General features: G+C 31.6%; 2 protein-coding genes across 3 annotated transcripts; both read right to left on the bottom strand.

Moving 5' to 3' along the window:
• LOC107421938 (ABC transporter B family member 9) lies at window positions 1-6663 on the bottom strand. Of its 2 annotated transcripts, XM_048478219.2 has the most exons (12): window positions 6126-6661; window positions 5482-5536; window positions 4715-4890; window positions 4352-4573; window positions 3957-4195; window positions 3344-3869; window positions 2954-3227; window positions 2054-2714; window positions 1741-1969; window positions 1299-1565; window positions 928-1191; window positions 1-848 (listed from the first exon to the last, which is right to left on the bottom strand). In XM_048478219.2, the coding sequence occupies exons 1-12, from the start codon at window positions 6429-6431 to the stop codon at window positions 201-203; spliced, it is 3867 nt and encodes a 1288-aa protein (XP_048334176.1). In that variant the 5' UTR covers window positions 6432-6661; the 3' UTR covers window positions 1-200. The 2 variants fall into 2 exon arrangements, with proteins under 2 accessions (XP_048334176.1, XP_048334175.1); XM_048478218.2 differs by having other exon boundaries at window positions 1741-2714; window positions 6126-6663.
• Window positions 6664-12770: 6107 nt separating this feature from the next.
• LOC125418155 (ABC transporter B family member 9) lies at window positions 12771-19705 on the bottom strand. The gene is made up of 12 exons (XM_048478220.2): window positions 19180-19705; window positions 18308-18362; window positions 17563-17738; window positions 17231-17452; window positions 16893-17131; window positions 16266-16791; window positions 15876-16149; window positions 14947-15631; window positions 14592-14820; window positions 14208-14474; window positions 13803-14066; window positions 12771-13710 (listed from the first exon to the last, which is right to left on the bottom strand). Exons 1-12 carry the CDS (start codon window positions 19474-19476, stop codon window positions 13063-13065), a joined length of 3882 nt encoding a protein of 1293 aa, XP_048334177.1. The 5' UTR covers window positions 19477-19705; the 3' UTR covers window positions 12771-13062.
• Between the last annotated feature and the right edge of the window lie 2644 nt (window positions 19706-22349).

Below are 22349 nucleotides of genomic sequence, written 5' to 3'. Positions count from 1 at the left end.
TAAAAAAAGGGAAATATTGAATGTTAAAGAATAATCGCTAATCATATTAATCTTACATATTGAGCAGTTTTCTGTGGAAGCGGCCAACTTTCAACCCTATAAATTTAAATGCAAACCTCCTACAACTCTACAAAATCATATATAAAATTTTGTGTATGTGTGTGTATGTGTGTGTATGCGTGTGTTTTTTCTCCTTTTTCTCATGTTGAAGAACTCTTGTGAAGTGCCACAAGAGACGCATAGGCACCATCATTAATCTTCATCAAAAAATCATGAGTTCCCTTCTCCGCAACCACACCATTCTTCACCACTGCAATTATGTCAGCGCCTTTGATTGTTGAAAGCCGATGAGCAACGACGACAGTTGTTCTATCCATCATAACTCTATCCAATGCATCTTGTACCACTCTTTCAGATTCTGCATCCAATGCACTTGTAGCTTCATCAAGCAAAAGTATTTTTGGGTTCTTCAGAATCGCTCTAGCAATGGCTATTCTTTGCTTTTGCCCTCCGGATAATTGTATCCCTCTTTCCCCAACTGATGTTTCATAGCCATTTGGCAATGATGATATGAAATTGTGTGCATTTGCTGACTTTGTTGCTGCAATTATCTCTTCCTCACTAACATCTCCTTGTTTTCCATAAGCTATGTTGTCTCGAATTGTCTCGTTGAAGAGAATTGGTTCTTGGCTAACCAATCCCATTTGTTGCCTTAACCAACTTAGCTTCAACTTTTGGATTTCAACTCCATCTAATGTTATATGTCCTGAAGTGGGGTCGTAAAATCTCTCTATTAGGCTTATTGCTGTTGATTTTCCACTTCCACTTTCTCCAACCAAAGCAACAGTCTGCATGCAAAAACTCTAGATTAAGTACATAACTAGGGAAAATGATGGAGAATCGTAAGGTAATGGAGGAGATTAATACCTTTCCAGAGGGAATACTCAAACAGAAGTCTCTGAAAATTTCAATATCAGGTCTTGTGGGATATTTAAAGCTCACATGTTCGAACTCAATATCGCCTTTTATAGTTGGTAGTGTTATCCCTTCATTGCTGCTTGAATCAATCTTAGGCTTGCTATCAAGAATTCCAAATATTGAAGCTGCTGAATCCTTGGCTTTGGTAGTGTCAGGAGCCATGGCACTACTTTGGGAAACCCCCATTGCTGAAATTGTCAAAGCAAAGAAAACCTGAACAAAAAAAGAAAGAAAAAATTGTTAAAACTATATGAGTAGAGAAAATTCAGAATGAAAGATTTGCGAATCGGAGGTATTAAAGCAGCAATCTAAATATTTACCTTGAAAACTTCCCCAAATGTAGCTTTTCCATTTTTCTCAAGGACAGCTCCAATGTAGAAAATGAATGCATTTATGCAGAAGAGTGCAAAGAAAGAAAAACCAAAGCCTGCACCACTTATGAGTCCTAACCTTACTCCTTGACTCATTGGAGCTTCACACTTCTTCTTGTACATTTCCATAACCTTTTCCTCAGCACAAAATGATGCAACTGTTCTAATGCTACCAACTGCATCGTTTGCCACTTGACTGGCTTCTTCATACATAACCTGCATACCACATATCATAGCTTTCTTTAGAATTCAATATGATAAATTTACGAATTAACCACAACAAATTTTGCCAATTGAGTGTGTTTTACGATTCATGAAGTTCCTAGCTACAAAAAATAGTCTATGGTAAGGTTGCTGCTATAAAACACAGTGGGAAGAAGAGAAGAATGACCTTGGCATCAGCACTGAATCCTTCTAGGAATTTTGTCTGAATAACGCCCTGCGCTACCAAGATTGGCGACACAGCAAGAACTATCAGTGCCAATATCCAATTAGCTGTGAATGCTATGACTAGCCCTGCCACAATCGTAGTTGCATTCTGAGCCAACAAGGCCAAAGCATCACCAACAAGACTTTTAACTGTTGAAGCATCTGAAAACAATCTTGCACCAACTGCACCACTGCAAAAGTATATAAAGATCAGTTTTGAGGAACTCATAATGAAAAAGCTTATGAAACTTGTTGCTCTATATATATACACACACCTAGAATTTGCAGCATCGTCAAACCAACTGATTTCTTGGTGAACAACCTTTGCAAATGTTAATGAACGAATCCGTCGTATCAATTTTCCACCAGCAATTCCAAATAGGTAATTTTGGATCGGAGATACAACAAAACCAACAAAACCCATAGCCAGAAACATAAGTGCCCAAAATTTGGAATCCTTTCTTAGCTCATTTGGAGGTTTGTAAAACATTTCAATTGAACTTGAGAGTATGAGGCCAAATACAGGGAAAAGGACACCATTGACCATTGCAGCAACTGATCCAAGCAGTAAAACTGGAAGCTCAGGCTTATTTAGGTAGGCTAATCTTTTGATGGAAACTTTTTCACGCATTTCAGGATCCACCTCTGAATTCTCTGGATCATTTCTTTCTCCAACATCATGAAAATTAATTGGACCAGCAAGACCAAAGCCAAGAGTGAGAGAATGCCTGCTACTTGATGAACCTCTACTTATGGATCTCTTCAATGATAATCTCTGGCTCCCAGATCTTAAAATGGACTTGTCAAGTTCGAAACTTCCATTTGCGTTATCAGTCTCATAAGTTTGTGTAATTTCTGTTTCAATAGCTCCTTCTTGAAGCCTAACTAGCTGAGAGTAAGCTCCTTCTGGATCTTTGATCAACTCAGCATGTGTTCCTGAAAAATCCATTTTTAATTTGGAAATGTTACTTTATGAAGAATTTGTAGATTTTGAAACCCAGCCATATTGGCCTTAATTGGCGTACCGTTTATTAATAATAAGAAATAGGGTTCAGAAAGATTGGATAATAAATTTATATTCTGGTACTGCTACTATGTTAAGTTATTATCAACCTGAAAAACTTATATTGGTAATCCTATTATATATATATATATATATATAGTTTTAAAAGTACCTTGTTCTACAAGCTTCCCTTGATGCACCACAGCTATAATGTCAGCATTCCTGATAGTTGTCAATCTATGTGCAACAACTACAGTTGTCCGGTTTTCCATTACTCTAACCAATGCCTCTTGAACAATACGCTCGGACTCAGAATCCAGTGCACTCGTTGCTTCATCAAGAAGGAGAATTCTGGGATTCTTCAAAATTGCCCTTGCAATTGCTATTCTCTGTTTTTGTCCACCAGATAGCTGTGTTCCATGCTCACCAGCCAATGTATCCAACCCCTATAGACAAAATGCAGAGTTTTTTTTATTACTTACCAAAACCAATCTTGGAAACGAAAAAAATATATTAAAATGTTAAAAGACAAAACGAGAAAGAAAGAGTAATAGATTTGAACCTTAGGAAGCTTGTCAATAAATTTTGCTGCATTAGCAAGCTCAATTGCTGTTCTAATCTCCTCTTCAGTTGCCTTTTCCTTCCCATAAGCTATATTTTCCTTTATAGTTGTAGCAAATAAAACAGGTTCTTGACTAACCAACCCAATCTTCTCTCTTATGAATCTTAGCTGCAATTTCTTCAAATCAACACCATCAAAAAGTACTTCACCAGCATCTGGATCATAAAATCTTTCTATAAGGCTGATGACTGTTGATTTTCCGCTCCCACTTTGCCCAACTAAAGCAGCAGTTTTCCCACTTGGAACCTTCATTGAGAACCCATCAAAAATCTGCACATCCGGCCTTGCAGGATATGTGAAGTATACATCTTTGAGTTCAATATCTCCTTTTATGTCTTCCAACACAATTCCACTGTTATCAGAAGCATCAATTTTCGGTCGTCGATGGATTGTCTCGAACATTTTATAAGCAGCAGCTTGCCCTGAAGCAAATGCATTCAAGCATGGGGATGCCTGACCTAATGACCTAATAATCCAAGACAACACCAAAATTAGCAATTTTATGCCAAAATTTGAAAATAATGTGAGGATACATCTACATATTTGTACTTACATTCCACCTGTCAGGATTGCGAAAATTACATTTATGACATCTCCTCCATTGTATCCTTTGTCAATGATCAGTTTAGATCCATACCAAACAGCAAGTCCATAAGTCCCAAAGATAATAAGCAAAACAACTCCGAGTCCAAACCCTGAGACCAATCCTTGGTGGGTTGCTGATTTGTAGGCAGCATCAAGCTTCTTGTCGTATTTGTCAATTGCTCTCTTCTCCCCTGTGAATGATGCAACCTATTTTGCACATAAAATAATAAATAAAAAAAAGGGAAAATATTTAAGATACACATATTTTATGCTCTAGAAAATCAATCAATGTATTGTATATACAAATGTGTGTAAATTTAAGATAAGGATATATTATAAATTTAGTACTAATATCTTCCTTACTGTTCTAATGGATCCAACAGTTTGCTCTACTACATTGCCAGCTTCTGCATAAGCCAGCTGTCCTTGGCTCGACATTTTTGTTGTCACGGTCGCAATGACTCCACCAGCAATGATAATGGCTGGGATACATGAAAGCAGAACCAGGGAAAGAAGCCATCCTTTGGCAAATGCAATGGCAAAGCCACCGAAAAATGTTGCAACAAGTTGTATGAACTTCCCCACCTGTACATATTAGTATATATGTTGTTTAATAAACTAGAAAACAAAAAAGCGGTCAATTGAAGATGATGGGAAAAAAACATAAATGAAAACCTTGAAGTTTTGCATGCAATTTTTTTTTTTTTTTTTCCTGGTCTATTCTACCTTTTCACCCATTGCATCTTGAATGAGAATGGTATCCCCAGACATCCTCCCAATGACTTCTCCAGTTGTAGTTTCGGTGTCGAAAAAGGCTATATCTTGCCTTAGTATTGTTTTCAAGTACAAACCTCGAATACGGGTGGCTTGTCTTTCTCCAGTAACCATCCAACATGATACCTCTGCAATGAACCACATCAATTCACCATTAGACACTTTCAGATGTCAAGTTTCTTGATTGGACTAACCAGACACTGAAACAGAACATGATCTTGTCTAAAAGATGCTATTTTTCAGAAGTTCCAGAGCCAAAATTCTACATGATACTACGTGACTTATCATTAATCAACATAAAAATTGGAGAAGATTACAATAATCACACAATATTAACCACACAAACAGCCATATTAATGGTGTTTATCAAGATTGGTGATAAAAAAATATTATTGCTCCATATCATCTATGCTTTTAACCAGTAATTCCTCCAACAATGACACAGCAATATTACAGTTAAAGATTGCTTCCAGTTTTGATTCACCAAACTCAACTAGCAAGGCCCAGTGAATCAGAAACCAAATTAAGAATATTAATGCTGAGCTTTCGCTTTTTTATTCTCATGCACAAAGATAGTTTCATGAAGGGGACATCAAGCAAACACATGGTGATCACTATTTTGAGGCATTTTTAAATGAAGTCATTTCAAAACTTTTGTTTTTATAAAATGCAGTTTGTGGGCTTGGAAAGAGATAGAAGGATTATTTTGCAGCACTTACGTAGAAATGCAGCAATACCAGTACCAATTGCCAAGTATACGAAGTTCAAAGAAACCTGGAAAAATCACAAAGATACAAAATGTCAAGACAAAAGTCATAATTAATTACTGCAACAAAAATAAAACCAAAAAAAAAAAAAAAGATTGGATTGCTAGTGGCTTTACCTTAAAAAACATATAACGAAAAAAATTCAAAACTAGCAAACTATAACTTAAATAAGCTATACATACAGATATTTTAAAAAAATTTCTTATAACTTAAAATATACCTATTGCAAGGAGATCTACTTGCATTTAATTTTCTAAATATAGAAAAATACACAAAGATACAAAAAGTTAACTACTTTTTTTTTTTTATGCTTTCTTGCAAAAATACCCAATTAACTTAAATTCTCTTTCACTCAAAATTTGAACCAAACGCCATTTAAATATACTCAAAATTCCATTACCAGTTTAGAACAAATAAAGAAGAACATATCCCAGTTTTTTTTTTTTTTTTTTTTTTTGTGGGGGAACCTCTATATCACATAGATCCAAAAAGAATATAATTTAACACCAAAAAAAAAAAAAATTCAATTACAAGAATGAAGATCATAAAAAGCAAAGAGAGTCTTTGTTCAATTAATTAATTTTGTTGTATTGTACCTCTGAAACCTCATCAATGATATTAGAACTGCTAGAAGTACCAAAAGAGTTAATCAGCTGCCCAAATATGAGAATCATGAGAGGCTGCGACACGCCGTTTCCAATGGCGGCTATCGTCCCCACAATCATCAAAACGACATCCGACCGGTCGGCAAACGAGAACAGCTTATAAAACGACACCTTCTGCTCATCATCTTTAACGACCTTTCTTTTCCCTTCTTTATTATCCGTCTTCGACGACGTCGTTGTCGCCGCCGTGGTCGACGACACCTTTGCAATCCCTCCTCCTTCTCCTTCATCTTCCATTGCTCTTTGTTGCAATATAATCTTTGTTTTGCTTAGTTTAAACAAATTACCAACTTCCAGAAGTCAAGATGGTTTTGAATATATGTGTGCGTGCGTGTGTGTGTATATATATATATATATATATATAGATCAAGATGAAGATTAAATAAGCAACTTGTCTTGAACCAGTTTCATGTTATGGTTGAAATTTATAGAAGGAGCAAAGAAGGAGAGAGAGTAGGAAAGTGTGGAGGAAGTCACGTCTAGCTTTTGGTGAAAAGCGAGTCACGTAGGAGTGTTCATATTTGATTATAGCCGAAAGGGCATGAAATGGAAATGAACAAATTAAAAAAAATAAATAAATAAATAAAAGCGAATTTTTATTTCTTATTCTATAATAATACTAGAAACACGGTGAGATGATGTCATCCTCCATATATTTTTTATGTTTTTAATTTTTATTTTTTTTTTAAGGTGGATATGGTTCACATCTTTTATGAGTTATATGCTCTCTTTTTTTAGTTATATGCTTAATCCTTCGTCATCTTGTCGTGTGCTTCATGTATATGCTTTTCTCGATAGTCCATATACGACAGGATTATGTTGGATAGGTTATTTGACTGAAAATTTATTGGGTATGGACAAAATATTATAATAATTACCGTTTTGAATTCATGGGCATGGATAAAATATAATAACAATTACCGTTTTGAATTCAGAGGTATGTGGATAAAATATAATAATTTGTACCGTTTTGATAGTTGGAAATATATATATATGTGGAATATCTATTAAACCTCAATAGTTAAGGATATTAAGGATTCTACTTGCATAACAATATAATTTTAATTTTAAATTATTAAATTGATATGATATCTTTAACTTTACACCAATAAAATCCAATTTTATATTAGAAATTAACAAGTTTCCGATCAATCATTATTCATAATAAATATATAATAAAAACTCTATTTATTTTGGAAGACTTTATGTTAGAAATTCTGTTGATGATGTGAAATTTAAGATGAGACATTTTAACTAAATAGTTTAGAGCTAAAGATCTAATTCCATTTGAAACAATTTTTAGCATTTAACATTGTATAATTTTCTTTCTTTTGTTTTAAATTCTATGATTTTTAACAAATTAAAATTGCATATATACAAAAATATTTTTGTTTGATCTTTTTTTAAATATAAGATTACTAACTTCTTCTATGATGAAAATTTAAAATTATTATTGCTTTATACATAAATAAAAGTATTTTTTAATTGACTTAATTAATATGTTTCTTATATCTACGTCCATTTTACATGCAAATTCAAAATATGTAGCTGTATTCATTTAGATCATAAATTGTTGTGATAACTAAATAAATAAATATATATATATATATATTTATATATATGTTAAGTTCTATATATACACACACTAACAACTTGTGAAAATGTAGAAGGACATGATTAGCCCGTATTTCTAAAAGTGACAAATCCCAATTAAATGCCACGTAGACAGAACATTTTTTCTAAATCTATATATGGTAGTACCATTAAGCATAGTTTATTAGGATTAAGCTTTAATTTATGTGATTTTGCTGTCTCTAAATTATACTAATGGTGGTCAAGCTTCTGGTCTGGAAGAATTAGTCTAATATTTAAATAATATAGCTTTGAAGGGCCAAGCCCAATTAAATATTAGTAATACCTTATTCATTGAAAATGGTACATGTATAATTGTAACTTAAGAAACTTTGATCAAATAAAAAAATAAATACTCAGAGATTAACAATATTATTTTAGGAGAATTTCCAAATAACAATACTGTCCCATACCCTGATTGGATAAAGTGATTATTTTATTTCTCCAAGAAAGAAAGATAATCTAATTAGACCCTAAATAAAAACTATAAATGATAGTAACATACACCAAATTTATCAATTTTTAATTTTTTGGTAAACTTCCAATTGATCAACGTCATGCAAAGTTGGATACAAAATGTGGACTGTAAACCTACAAGTCATGATTTCTTCTTTCTCACGCAAATAGTTTTCATAGTGGACCTCACAGAGTTCAGAATCTAATGCCCGTTTTTTGGGTCATGTGAATCTAATGCCTAGTACAGTTGTATTCTATTTTTATTTTATTTTTATTCTGGACAAGAATTAAAATATTACGAAAGTTGAAACTAGTTCTTCTCTTTATCTTTTTTTTTTCTTTTTTTCTTTTTTTTTTTTGGGGTCAAAATTGAAGCTGGTAATTTCAAATGTCAAAGGAGGACTGCTTTTGCAGAAACACTTTATCTCAAAGATATTTTGTCTCAACAAAATAAGTAACAAACTTATACGTAGGTAGAAATATTTGTCACTGTTACACAGTAAAAAAAAAAAAATTCTATTAAGTTTGAAAGTACTTGGTTTTAGTTTGGTCAACTATTAATAGTGATTAATAAAGAATTTTACATAGATATTATGGGTTGTTTTTAATTTAGATTTTAAATTTTAAAAAATAAATAAATAAATAGAAATTTTCTGTTTATGACATCCTCAAGGATTTTTTTTGGCCTTTTTCCACGAAGAAATGGGAGACCGAAAAATTGGAATACAGCCAGCAAGCTTGACAATTCTAAGAAAAAGTTAAAAAGTCAAACAAAAAGGAAAAAGAATGCAAGTAAAAAGTCATTTTATGTACAACTCCAAGTTTTGACTTCTCTTTTGTACCTGTTCACACCATCATTTCTGTGCCATAGGGTCACCAATAATAATCAACTCCAATTATTTATTTATTTATTTATTGAATATATTATCCAAAAGAAAATTCATGCATTCTACATGATGAAGTGTCTTAGACAAAGGAGCAAAAATTCAGTGGATAGCTTTTAACTGTAATTAATATAAAATTATAAGGGTCTATGAAAAGGACCTTTAACTTTCTTTTATAATTTTTCATTTTTTTTTTAACTTTAATTAGCTTTATATGCTTAAAAATATTCCGAAAAGATGCTTATAAACATAACACAACATCTATCTCATCGTCATTAGAGGAACATGTTTTGAATATATATTTGCAAAGGGTTTTGTGGCCATTAATTAAATATTTTTAATAGAACTTTTTTTTTAAGCTAATGTCCTAATCAATTAGCTGGACTTTAGTACAACTAAATTTGTTGCATCTTTGTCTATATTATTATTATTATTATTATTATTATTGACAAACCGCACATTAGGAAGCTATTAATGTTTCATTTGTAATGATGTTCCCTCTCAACAATTTTTTGGGTCGATCATTGTGAATATATATATATATATATATATAATATTCATCACTTTCTCATCAAAAGATCCAAATGGATTTTCTATACCAACCTTCCTTTTTAGACCTTAACCTTAAATATTTTTTAATATTAAAATTTAAAAATATATTTAAGGTTTATATAATTTTGATAGAATTTATTTTGCCTTCTAGGATATTTTTTTTAATATACTTATAAAAAATTTTAAATACATCTTTAAATTTTACCCTTTAAAAAAATTTAAAACCTAATAAAGGAGATTTTGATACAAAATTCAACAAATTTTCTAAATATTTAGTTTTAAAAATCTGTAATGAAGATCTTGGATTACATACTATATTATAGATATGTATGTATGTATGTATAAAAAGAAGGTAATTGAAGTGCCATCCAATTAACGAATGGAGGGGATTATATATTTTATTTATATATAATCCAACCATTTAAAAAATAAAAATACAAGAATAGAAACAAAAAATTATTCAACATTTATTTAAGAATTGAACCTCACAAGAGATATTTTTAAATTAATCTACAATTCGAAAGACAAACCAATTTGTTAGCCTACAAGCTAAAGAAGAAAATTAGAATGATCAGCAGCAGTAGTTGGTGTAGAGTCCATGTACTAATTAAGCTTTTTCACGAGATGGAGGTTTGATCGATACACATACCAACTATTTTCTTATTTCTTTACGTTACAACATTTTTATACATACAACAATTAAAATTTCCAATAAATGAACTTTTCCTCTTATTTTTTATTATTCAATATTTTCTCTCAAAAAAAAAAAAAAAAGTGCGTACTCTTTTGCCTCTCTAGAACGCCTTAAATATTTCCTTAAAGGACAATATGCCTTCAAAGGTATCAAATTCAACTTTGCACATAACCTTTATTCCAGAATAAAGCAAGGCTTCCCTTATTTGCAATAGTTTCCACTATTTTTATATAATCATTATATATGCACTCATCTTTCTTATTTTCTGAATTAGAAAAAGTCAGTAACAATTTGTTTTAAGAAAAAAAAAATTTTTTTGAATAGGTATTGATTGATGTGACATTATTTTATTAAATTGTAAATATTGTGTTTTACTTGTTTATTTTAAAATTTTACTTGTTGATATTTAATTTATATTATACTTACAACTAATGAATAGTATATTCTTGGTCAATCAACAAAATTATAATATGTTTTGAAAACAAAGATACTATTTGTTATTAATGATATCATTATTAGTATGCTCTACGTTCTAACATGACAATTTAAATTAAGTAAATGTGGATTTACTTGTTTCATTGATAGGTTAGTAGTTGTTCATAACAAGGTTCTAATCAATAAGATTGTGTAGCAATACTCCTTTCAAAATGCAAAGCTTCAGTTTAATACAAAAATGAACATGGGTCTTCCACTTGAGTTGTGGCTGAGGGACAAGCATGGAGTGTACTTTGTAGAAAAAAAGCCTATTTATCATGGTGGTCCACCGGCATTTTCATGATAAAGAAAAGAGAATAGTATATAACTCGGTAAGGAGCTCAATTAGGTCCACCTCCTCATGACCCACAACGATGTTTGTGTTTTTGGGTTTCCATCCATAGTGGATGAATCACCCATAATTTGAAACTTCTTGTTGGCATGGCCAGCACTTTATATATTCTCTTTTCCTTTTCCGTTAGTTTTTTCTTTTTCTTTTAAACATTTGACAGATTGGGGAGAAGGATTTTTAGCATGAGATGGAATTTAGGATATGAAAATTAATATCAGTGATCATTGTCATCTCGGTTGTCCTAATAAATCACATCTCATGCTTTCAATATAATATTTGTTAATTGAGTGGCTTTCAAAGGGATGTTCTAATTATATCAAGAAGAAGAAGAAGGGATGTTATAATAATAAAGTCCGTATATTACCAAACCAGTAAAAAGGAAAATAAAATATATATATATATATATAAATATTGTAAATTGCAAAATCATTTCTCTACTTTACTTTTTTTAATAAAAATGCATTTTAATCTTGAAAAAGTTTCTTATAATTTATTTTGGTTTCGTAGAGAAATTCATTTCTATTTTGTAAAATTACATTGTAGCCCCTCAATTTCATCTTTGTTTCAATTTTGTCCCTTCACATTAATATTGATTTCTGTTTTTATCTAAAACTTTTATTACTTTCATCAAAACTTTAAAAAAAAAAATTTATTTTATTATTCAAAATTATATTTAATGTTAATCAACCCTTATATACAGCAAAATTAAAAAAAAAAAAAATTGTCAAAGTAATGCTTCCTCCCCAGCTCCAAGAGAAGAACAAAATTAAATTTGGTATCAAAAAGTGAGATACAAGATGTTTATTGATATTTTCACGAACTACTATTATATTTCTCTAACTTATGTTTTAAGTGATACGCACTGGTACTATGAAAACATAACCAACAAGAGCACAACTTTTCAACTACGAAACAAATGGGTAGAGTAGAGAGTTGTAGGACAATAGGAAGCCAATACATAGTAAAGTGCCCTAAATGACATTTCAGCCAAAAAATTTGACTTATGTATTTATTTAGAGTTATTACATTTAAGCTCATTTGGCATGTCAGATTGTACTATAAATTTATATTTTATTAGATTATATTGAACTATATTTGCATATGACAGTACTCATCTAGATTGTACCATGTGTGATATAACAACTGATATGGTAGTGGATACATACCATGAATATTATCTATTGCCATAAGCTATATAGATTTTATATTTCAAGGTTAAAAAAAATTAATAATAAATAAAATTAATAGATTCCACCACCACAGCAGCTACCACTCACTACTAATGATGATGAAAATGTATATATAATTGACCATTTGATTTGAATTGGAAAAATAATAAACAAACTATTATATAAAGTCATGTTTTTTTAATTTGTAAATAAATTTTTATCAGTTTTTTTTTTTTTTTTCCCTTTCTTAATGATATCCTATTTTGACGCACAACTTTTCAACTTGGACAACAAATGGGGTAGGAAGGGACAATAAGAAGCTTATACAAGAAAGTGGCCTAAAAAAGAGACGAGCTTAACAAGTACATGTAAAAATAAATTACATGTATTATTCTTCTATTTCAATTCAGTACATTTATATGTATCTATTTTTGCAGTTCTTTTCATTTATTTCAATTTAACGATTAAATTACCTCATATAACCACTTGACACTTAACAATGGAAAAACAACAAAAAAGATATAAATAAATAAACCCCATATTTGCTGGGGTTGATTACAAAGTGAACTAATGCATACAACAAACTTTTAGCAAAAATTTAAAAAAAAAAAAAAAAATTATAACTCTAAAAACTAATCAGTTTTCTTTTTCTTTCTCATGTTGAAGAACTCATGTGGAGTGCCACAAGAGATGCATAGGCACCACCATTGATCTTCATCAACAAATCATGAGTTCCTTTCTCAGCAATCACACCATTCTTCACCACTGCAATTATATCAGCACCTTTGATCGTCGTAAGGCGATGAGCAACAACGACGGTTGTTCTATCCACCATAACTCTATCCAATGCATCTTGTACCACTCTTTCAGATTCTGCATCCAATGCACTTGTAGCTTCATCCAGCAAAAGTATTCTTGGGTTCTTCAAAATTGCTCTGGCAATGGCTATCCTCTGCTTTTGGCCTCCTGATAATTGCACTCCTCTTTCCCCAACAGATGTGTTATAGCCATTGGGCAATGATGATATGAAGTTGTGTGCATTTGCTGCTTTTGTTGCTGTAATTATCTCTTCCTCTGTAACATCTCCTTGTTTACCATAAGCTATGTTGTCCCGAATCGTTTCGTTGAAAAGAATTGGTTCTTGGCTAACTAATCCCATTTGTTGTCTCAACCAATTTAGCTTGAACTTTTGTATTTCAACTCCATCTAAAGTTACACGACCGGAATCAGGATCATAAAATCTCTCTATTAGGCTTATTGCTGTTGATTTTCCACTCCCACTCTCTCCAACCAAAGCCACAGTCTGCAGGAAAAAGAAAAACTCCAGATTAAGTACACAACTTGATAATATGATAAAACCATCTATGGTAAGTAGGGTGATGGAGGGTTAAGTACCTTTCCAGAGGGAATACTCAAACACATATCTCTGAAAATTTGAATATCAGGCCTTGTGGGATATTTAAAGCTCACATGTTCGAACTCAATATCGCCTTTTATAGTTGGAAGTGTTATACCCTCATTGCTGCTTGAATCAATCTTAGGCTTGCTATCAATAATTTTAAATATCGAAGCTGCTGAATCCTTGGCTTTGCTAGTGTCAGGAGCCATGGCAGTACTTTGGGAAACACTCATTGCCGAAATTGTCAAAGCAAAGAAAACCTGTCAAAACCAAAAAAAAAAAACAAAAAGAGAGAATAAAAATAAAAAATTTGTCAGAATTATAAGTGAAGGAAATTCTCAATGAAGAATTTTGAATGTAAGAGGAATTACTAATTAAAGCAGCAACCAAAATATTTATACCTTGAAAACTTCCCCAAATTCTGCTTTCCCATTTTTCTCAAGGACAGCTCCAATGTAGAAAAGGAATGCATTTATGCAGTACATTGCAAAGAAAGAAAAACCAAAACCTGAACCACTTATGAGTCCCAATCTCACTCCTTGACTCCGTGGGCCTTCACATTTCTTCTGATACATTTCCATCACCTTCTTCTCAGCACAAAATGATGCAACAGTTCTAATGCTACCAACTGCATCATTTGCCACTTGACTGGCGTCTTCATACATAACCTGCACATTTATCACAATTCACAACCTTGTTTATTAGTATTATATCCAAAATAAGCATTACTATTTAGAAAACTATATAAGAACAAATTAAGTGGGAAAAAAATATATATATATGACCTTGGCATCAGCACTAAACCCTTCTAGAAATTTTGCCTGGATGAAGCCTTGTATAACCAATATTGGTGACACAGCTAGGACTATCAATGCCAAAATCCAATTAGCTGTGAATGCTATTACTAGTGCTGCAATAATCGTCGTTATATTTTGAGCCAACAAGGCCAAAGCATCACCAACTAGACCCTTAATAGTTGAAGCATCGGAAGACAATCTTGCACCAACTGCTCCACTGCAAAAGAAAAAAATTGTAAAAATTAATACTTTAAATTTGAGAAGCTCAAAAACGAAAACTAATGAAATTTTGTTTTCTTCTTTCTTCTTTCCTTTTTTTTTTTTTTTTTTTTTTTTATCGCACCTGGAATTTACTGGATCATCAAACCAACTGATTTCTTGGTGGACAACCTTCTCAAAAGTCATAGAACGAATTCGTTGTATCAATTTCGCACCAGCAACTCCAAAGAAGAAATTTTGGGCTGGAGCTGCCACTAAACCAAGCACGCCCATACCCGTAAACATAAGTGCCCAAAATTTGGAATCCTTTCTTAGCTCACTATGAGGTTTGTAGAACATTTCAATGGAACTAGAGAGTATGAGGCCAAACACCGGGAAAAGAACCCCATGTACGATTGCAGCAACTGATCCAATCAATAAGACTGGAATTTCAGGCTTATTTAGGCTTGCCAACCTTTTGATGGAAACTTTTTTGCGCATTTCAGGATCCACATCATTTCTTAAGGAACCGTCTTCAATGTATCTTTCTTCAGATTCAGGAAAATTAATAGGGCCAGGAAGACCAAAGCTAAGAGCTATAGAGCGTCTGCTGCTTGATGAACCTCTACTTATGGATCTTCTCAATGATAATCTCTGGCTTCCAGACCTAATCTGACTTCCAGACCTTAAATTAGGCCTATCAAAATCAAAACTTGCTTTGTTATCCGTGTCAAAGGCTCGAGTATTTTCTGTTTCTTTAGCTCCTTCTTGCAGACGAACTAGCTGAGCATAAGCTCCTTCTGGATCTTTAATCAATTCATCATGTGTTCCTGAAAATTAAATGTTTAATTTGGAAAATGTTAGCACGTGAAGAATTGTCCATTTCTTTAACCTTAATCTAATAATCAAGTCACAAGGAACTTATAATCATAAACAGGGTTTAGCGCATGGGATTTAGTCATTGAAGATGAAACATGCGTTATGATACCATGTTAACTTATCATCAAACCAAAAAACTTAAATGGATTGTAGAAAAAAATTTGATGGTTAATTAGTCTGCAGTTTTAATGGTACCTTGCTCTACAAGTTTCCCTTGATGCACCACAGCTATAGTGTCAGCATTTCTGATAGTTGTCAATCTATGTGCAACAACTACAGTTGTCCTGTTTTTCATTACTCTAACCAGTGCCTCTTGAACAATACGCTCGGACTCAGAATCCAGTGCACTTGTTGCTTCATCGAGAAGGAGAATTCTGGGATTCTTCAAAATTGCCCTTGCAATTGCTATTCTCTGTTTTTGTCCACCAGATAGCTGTGTTCCATGCTCACCAGCCAATGTATCCAACCCCTATAGACAAAATGCAGAGTTTTTTTTATTATTTACCAAACCCAATCTTGGAAAGGAAAAAAATATATTAAAATGTTAAAAGACAAAACGAGAAAGAAAGAGTAATAGATTTGAACCTTAGGAAGCTTGTCAATAAATTTTGCTGCATTAGCAAGCTCAATTGCTGTTCTAATCTCCTCTTCAGTTGCATTTTCCTTCCCATAAGCTATATTTTCCCTTATAGTTGTAGCAAATAAAACAGGTTCTTGACTAACCAACCCAATCTTCCCCCTTATGAACCTAAGCTGCAATTTCTTCAAATCAACACCATCTATAAGTACTTCTCCAGAATCCGGGTCGTAGAATCTTTCCAGCAGGCTAATTACTGTTGATTTCCCACTCCCACTTTGCCCAACTAAAGCAGCAGTTTTCCCACTGGGAACTTGCAATGAGAACCCAGCAAAGATCTGCACATCTGGCCTGGCAGGATATCTGAAATACACATCTTTGAGTTCAATATCTCCTCTTATGTCTTCCAAGACAATCCCACTATCATCACTGGCATCAATTTTCGGTTTTCGATTGATTGCCTCAAACATTTTATAAGCAGCAGCTTGTCCTGAAGCAAATGCATTCAAGCATGGGGATGCCTGACCCAGTGACCTAAAAATCCAGGAGACAAAAATTGAGTAATCTATGTATCTTGCCAAAAATTGTAATATACTTACATTTACATATGTATATAAATATAAACATATACTTACATTCCACCAGTCATGATTGCAAAAACCACATTCAAGACATCACCCCCGCTGTATCCTTCTTCAATTATCAATTTGGATCCATACCAAATAGCAAGTCCATAAGTGCCAAAGATAATTAGCAAAACTACTCCAAGTCCAAGCCCTGAGGCCAACCCTTGTTGGGCTGATGATTTGTAGGCAATATCCAGTTTCAAGTTGTATTTCTCAATTGCTTTTTTCTCCCCTGTGAAGGATGCAACCTATTTTTTGCACATATATTAAAACCAAATATTTAAGACATAAATATTTACTGCAGTTCTTTATAAAATCAATAGATATTTAAAATAGTAATGCCTTACCGTTCTAATTGCTCCAACTGTTTGTTCTACAACATTTCCAGCTTCTGCATAAGCAAGTTGACCTTTGCTCGACATTTTCGACATCACGGTTGCCATTGCTCCACCAGCAATGACAAGGGCAGGAATGCATGAAAGCAAAACAAGGGAAAGAAGCCATCCTTTAATAAAGGCAATGATGAAGCCACCGAAAAAAGTCGAAATAAGTTGTATGAACTTCCCAACCTGTCATTTTAGCATGCATTTGATTAATAAAAAAAAAAAAAGGAAGAGAAAACAAAGAGCGTGTGAAGATGATTCAAGTTTTGGTAAGCATTTTTATTTATTTGTGGTACCTTTTCACCCATGGCATCTTGAATGAGAATGGTATCCCCGGACATCCTTCCGATGATCTCTCCGGTAGTTGTTTCGGTGTCGAAAAATGCAATGTCTTGCCTCAGTATTGTTCTCAAGTACAAACCTCGAATTCTTGTGGCTTGTCTTTCTCCAGTAACCATCCAACATGATACCTCTGCAATGAAACACATCCAAATCACAAATTTTAGAGATTTTTATATGTAATAATGCATGTAGAATTTCCATGTATAGGACTTATCTACATGAAACTAAATGATTATCAATCAGTATATGCAAGCAGAAAATAACTAAATTTATGTGATATAGCACATCCTGATGCCAAAAGGAAAAAAAAAAAAAAAAAAAGAAAGAAAGAAAGAAAAGTTACTATGCTAGTGAAAAATATTATGTAACTTCTTAAACAAATTTTTCCACTTATAATGGCACTACAAGCATCTAGTGACAAAGTGGTGTGCGCCACTGAAAAAAAAAAAAAAAAAAAAAAAAACAGATTTGATTGTTGGAGACAACTAGCCAAGTTAGTCTACGAACCACTTTCAAGCTGGTTTTCTTATGTGGAACATTATGCAAACACATGGTGAACTCTTTTTTTTCTTTTTTTCTTTTTTTTTTTTTTTTTGGAGGCATAGTTATGAAATTATAAATAATTTCAATTTTTGTAAATTTTTCCTAGTTTTCAGTTGTGGGATTTGAGAAGAAATGGGATTATCTGGAACTACTTACGGAGAAATGCAGCAATACCCGTCCCAATTGCCAAGTATACGAACTTCAAAGAAACCTGAAAATAACAAAAATATAAAAGTAAAGTAAAAAAAAAAAAAAGTTTAATTATTTCAACAAATATTATCATTGCATTACTATTTTTAGTGGGGAAAAGCTAGATAGTGCAAAGAAGCTTTACCATTAAAAAAAAAAAAAAGTATAACACAAAATCAAATTAGATATAATAATATTGTTCTCTTGGGTTACTTTAAGCAATTACCATTTCTAATAATTTTCAAAATTCGATCACACTTGGTGGTAAAATTTTCTTTTTCAATTTATCAAAAATAAAAGATATAATAATATTCAATATTGAATATCATATACGTTGATGGACAAGGATAAGAAGAAGCCAAGTTTGATTTTGTTTTCCACCAAACATTATTCAATGATGATATATTTTGATCATCCATCCAAACCCATTAACTTCTTTTTTTTCAATTTTATTACACTATAGAACATATGACTGAAGAGATATTCAAGTTTTTAAATTATCTAATTACTAATAATAATCAATCTTTATTCCACATATATATATATATATATATATATAGAGAGAGAGAGAGAGAGAGAGCATTTTGGTCCTTAATCTAAAACTTGTCAATATATAAGCTATATTTTCTCTCAACCCCATTTGGCTTGAAATTTTGGAATAACTTCTAATCCACACAAGAGTTTATAATCAAATTCAATAAATATTATTTTTTTGTGGAAAAGAACTTCCTTAGAAGCAAAAATAAAAGTTATGCCAACCAGAATTTCAAAAAAGTAAAAAAGAAAAAGACAACAGAGAATAAAAGAATGAAGAATACAAAAGCATAAATCTATCATACCTCAGAAACTTCATCCATGACACTGGATGTGTTGGAGGAACCAAAAGAGTTAATAAGCTGTCCAAAAATAAGTGTCATGAGAGGCTGCGACACGCCGTTTCCTATGGCTCCGATCGTCCCGACAATCATCAAAACGACATCAAGTCTGTCGGCAAATGAGAACAGCTTGAAGAATGAGATTTTCTGCTGATCATCTCCTTTAACGGCATGTCGTTCTCCTTCTCCTCCTTCGCCACCGGAAGTTGTGGTTGTTGACGATGTGGCCATGGCAGTTGTTGTCCCTCCTCCTTCTTCCATGCAAATTCTTCTTATTGCTTTTGGTTCAAACCAACTTCTCTGCAAAATTTTCTCAAGTACTATTTTTGCTAGCTAACCAACAAAATAAATAAAGTAGGAAAAGAAAGTTTTGCTAGAATAGAGAGACTCTAGCTTTGTTAGCATATTTATGAACATGTATATGGTATATATATATATAGCCAACAAAAGTGAATAATATACAAGGAAGCTACGTTTTTCTTTTCCTCTTTTTTTACTTTTTATTTTTAATAATTTTTTGTGGAAATGAATGGTAAGGAACAGAGAAAAAAGAGAGAGAGACAGAGAGAGAGAGAGAGAGAGAGAGAGAGAGAGAGAGAACGAGAAGGTGTGAGAAAGGAAAGTGTTGAGAAAGTCACGTACACAATAAAAGGCCAACCATATGAAAATGAAAGAGAAGCAAAATTCAAAAGCACTTTTTTTTTATTTTTTTATTTTTTTGGCTGTTGATGGCATATACATATACACGGACACGAAACAATGATATGATTGTCCAAAGCCAATGACTTTTTCATTGTGGTTTAGGTGAATTAATTAATTTCATGGTATGGTCTTTCTTCTTCTAGAGGGTAGATACACGACAAAAATATACTTGATTTTTGGTCAAAATAATGGGGAAAGAAAAAGTTGAGATTGTGAATAGTGAATACCCTAAAAGGAAATTGTGAATAGTATGAGTTTTTTTTTTTTTTTTTTTTTTGGGTCCAAGTGAATATTATGAGTTTGATTAAAAGTTTTCAATAAATTCATAAATTCTAGAAATGAATAATTGTAAATGATTGACCATTTCAATTTGGTAGAGTGAGGATCAAATGGTATAATTAATGAAAAAAGCAGTCGATTAATTGAATTGCGTATTTTCATTTCGAAATTAGTTTTTTTTTTAATTAATCAAATTGACCTTTTTTATGTTTCTAATTCTATATCTATTTTCACTAATTATTACTTTCTGATTAAATACATTTCGTTATGCTTTGGTTTATTTCGGTTTCTGATTAAATACAGTTTCCCGAACTCTTGGTTGCCCACTACCAAACTATATTCGTGAGAAAGAATTATTCTCTTTTTTTTCTGGGGTAAATTATTCCTTTGCAGGTTGATATTGATCAAACTCACATTTTTGCAGCCCTTTTGCACTAAATTGATAGGGAATAATATCAATTATTTTTATTTGTTTTGGTTGTGGAATATTAATTAATTTATCATTTGTTGCCAAACTTATAAAGGAAAAAAAAAATGGATATGCTAAACCTTTTTTTTTGTTTATCACAAATGGATATGTTCTTTGATAAATGTAGCTCAACGAACATAACATATGATGGTCTAATTATGTTAGTTAATATGTTTTAATTATAAATGTTCATAATTGCCATCATATATATTACTTAAAATACAATAAGATTTTATATACCATTCACATTCTTTCCTTAACCCGTCATTTGTAACTAATTCTTGGAGTTCTTTTTTCATATATATTCAATATGAATAGCTTAATGTTTAAAAAATATATACATATGAATAGTTAAATGCAAAATTACTTTGTTATTATATTATACTAAGATTGTTTCATTCTTTTTATTTCTGTTTTTTTCTTCTTTTAAAATTTACATTAGGGACAGACAGGTCACATACAACTCCAATTTGCTGACGTGGATATCTAGAAGCAACGATGATACATGGTACTACTTTTGTTTAACTATTAAGGTATTGATTATGTATGTATTATTTAATTTAACGATTTTTGACGACAAATCATAACTAGAATCATCGCTGGACCTCTGGTGCTAGTTTAGCTACAGCAGAATATATTACACAACAACTCCACAAATGAAGCGCTTGAATTTATATTTTTATATGCTTTAAAACCTAACTTTTGCGTGTGGTAGAAGTAAATATGTATATAAGTTAGGTTCAAATAAAATTACCTTATTTTATTAAAATAAAATTCATTTGTAATAATTATTGAATTCTATCAATGGATTGGAGTTATCTAAAAATATTTTTGTTTTAATAAAATAAAGTGAAACTTATTTAAATCCGATTATATATACATATATATATATATATATACATTAGATTTAAGCAAAGATCAAACCATCTTGATTATAATAACCAATGATAATCTTTAAATTCTAATTCAAGGCTTAAGGATAAATAAATTTTAAAAAAAAAAATTGACAATTTCATAGCAGTTTCTCTTTTATTTTTTAATTTACAATGGTGGAAAAAAATTTAAATATTATTTTAATCCGGACTTAGAAAGTTGAATAATAATCGAAAAAGATCTTTCTTTTGCAAATAGAATACACATGTATGATATGAAATCTGATTAGATATAGCTTCTCTCCCTTTTATCTAAAATAAATAAATAAATAAAGAGTTCAAACTTTTCTTCTTCTTTTTTTTCTTTTTTTTTCTTCTCGAAGTAGAGGTCAAACAAACTTAAAGCTCAAGAAATACATAGTTCGAATACAAAGGCGGATACAAGGGAAGCGTCTGTGTGCCACACCCGTGGCTCACTTCAGTTTCTTTCAAGCTCAAATTTTGGAATTTACCTTATTATATATATATATATATTTGTTCTTAATAGATTTTGCAAACGAAATTATACTAGCCGCCCCACCTCCCCCAAAAAAAAAAATCGATAAATAACTTTGAACTTTGGTGTCAAAAAATAACTAAAAAACTCTAAAATATTATACATTGGCCTTTTAAATTTAGTGCATTTTGTTTTTAAATCAATTAATTATGATAAAGATAATTTAAAGCATGATATTTAATATTTTATAATGGAATAGATAATGAATATTGTAGATTTGTACTGTATATTTATTTTAAATATCATATTGTAAAAT

Source organism: Ziziphus jujuba, chromosome 3 (genome assembly GCF_031755915.1).
Source record: "Ziziphus jujuba cultivar Dongzao chromosome 3, ASM3175591v1".
Taxonomy (NCBI): Eukaryota; Viridiplantae; Streptophyta; class Magnoliopsida; order Rosales; family Rhamnaceae; genus Ziziphus; species Ziziphus jujuba.
This window is presented reverse-complemented; position numbering and strand designations above follow the sequence as displayed.

Excerpts from the sequence above, each read along its gene's own strand:
- LOC107421938 (XM_048478218.2), bottom strand. The coding sequence starts at position 6,431 with ATGGAAGATGAAGGAGAAGGAGGAGGGATTGCAAAGGTGTCGTCGACC. Across the intron at positions 3,870-3,956 it reads GCAATCCTGACAGGTGGAAT|GTCATTAGGTCAGGCATCCC; the intron begins GTAAGTACAAAT and ends TTGGATTATTAG. Across the intron at positions 1,566-1,740 it reads GATTCAGTGCTGATGCCAAG|GTTATGTATGAAGAAGCCAG; the intron begins GTCATTCTTCTC and ends TGTGGTATGCAG.
- LOC125418155 (XM_048478220.2), bottom strand. The coding sequence starts at position 19,476 with ATGGAAGAAGGAGGAGGGACAACAACTGCCATGGCCACATCGTCAACA. Across the intron at positions 17,132-17,230 it reads CAGTTGGAGCAATTAGAACG|GTTGCATCCTTCACAGGGGA; the intron begins GTAAGGCATTAC and ends TGCAAAAAATAG. Across the intron at positions 14,067-14,207 it reads AATTTGGGGAAGTTTTCAAG|GTTTTCTTTGCTTTGACAAT; the intron begins GTATAAATATTT and ends TGGTTTTGACAG.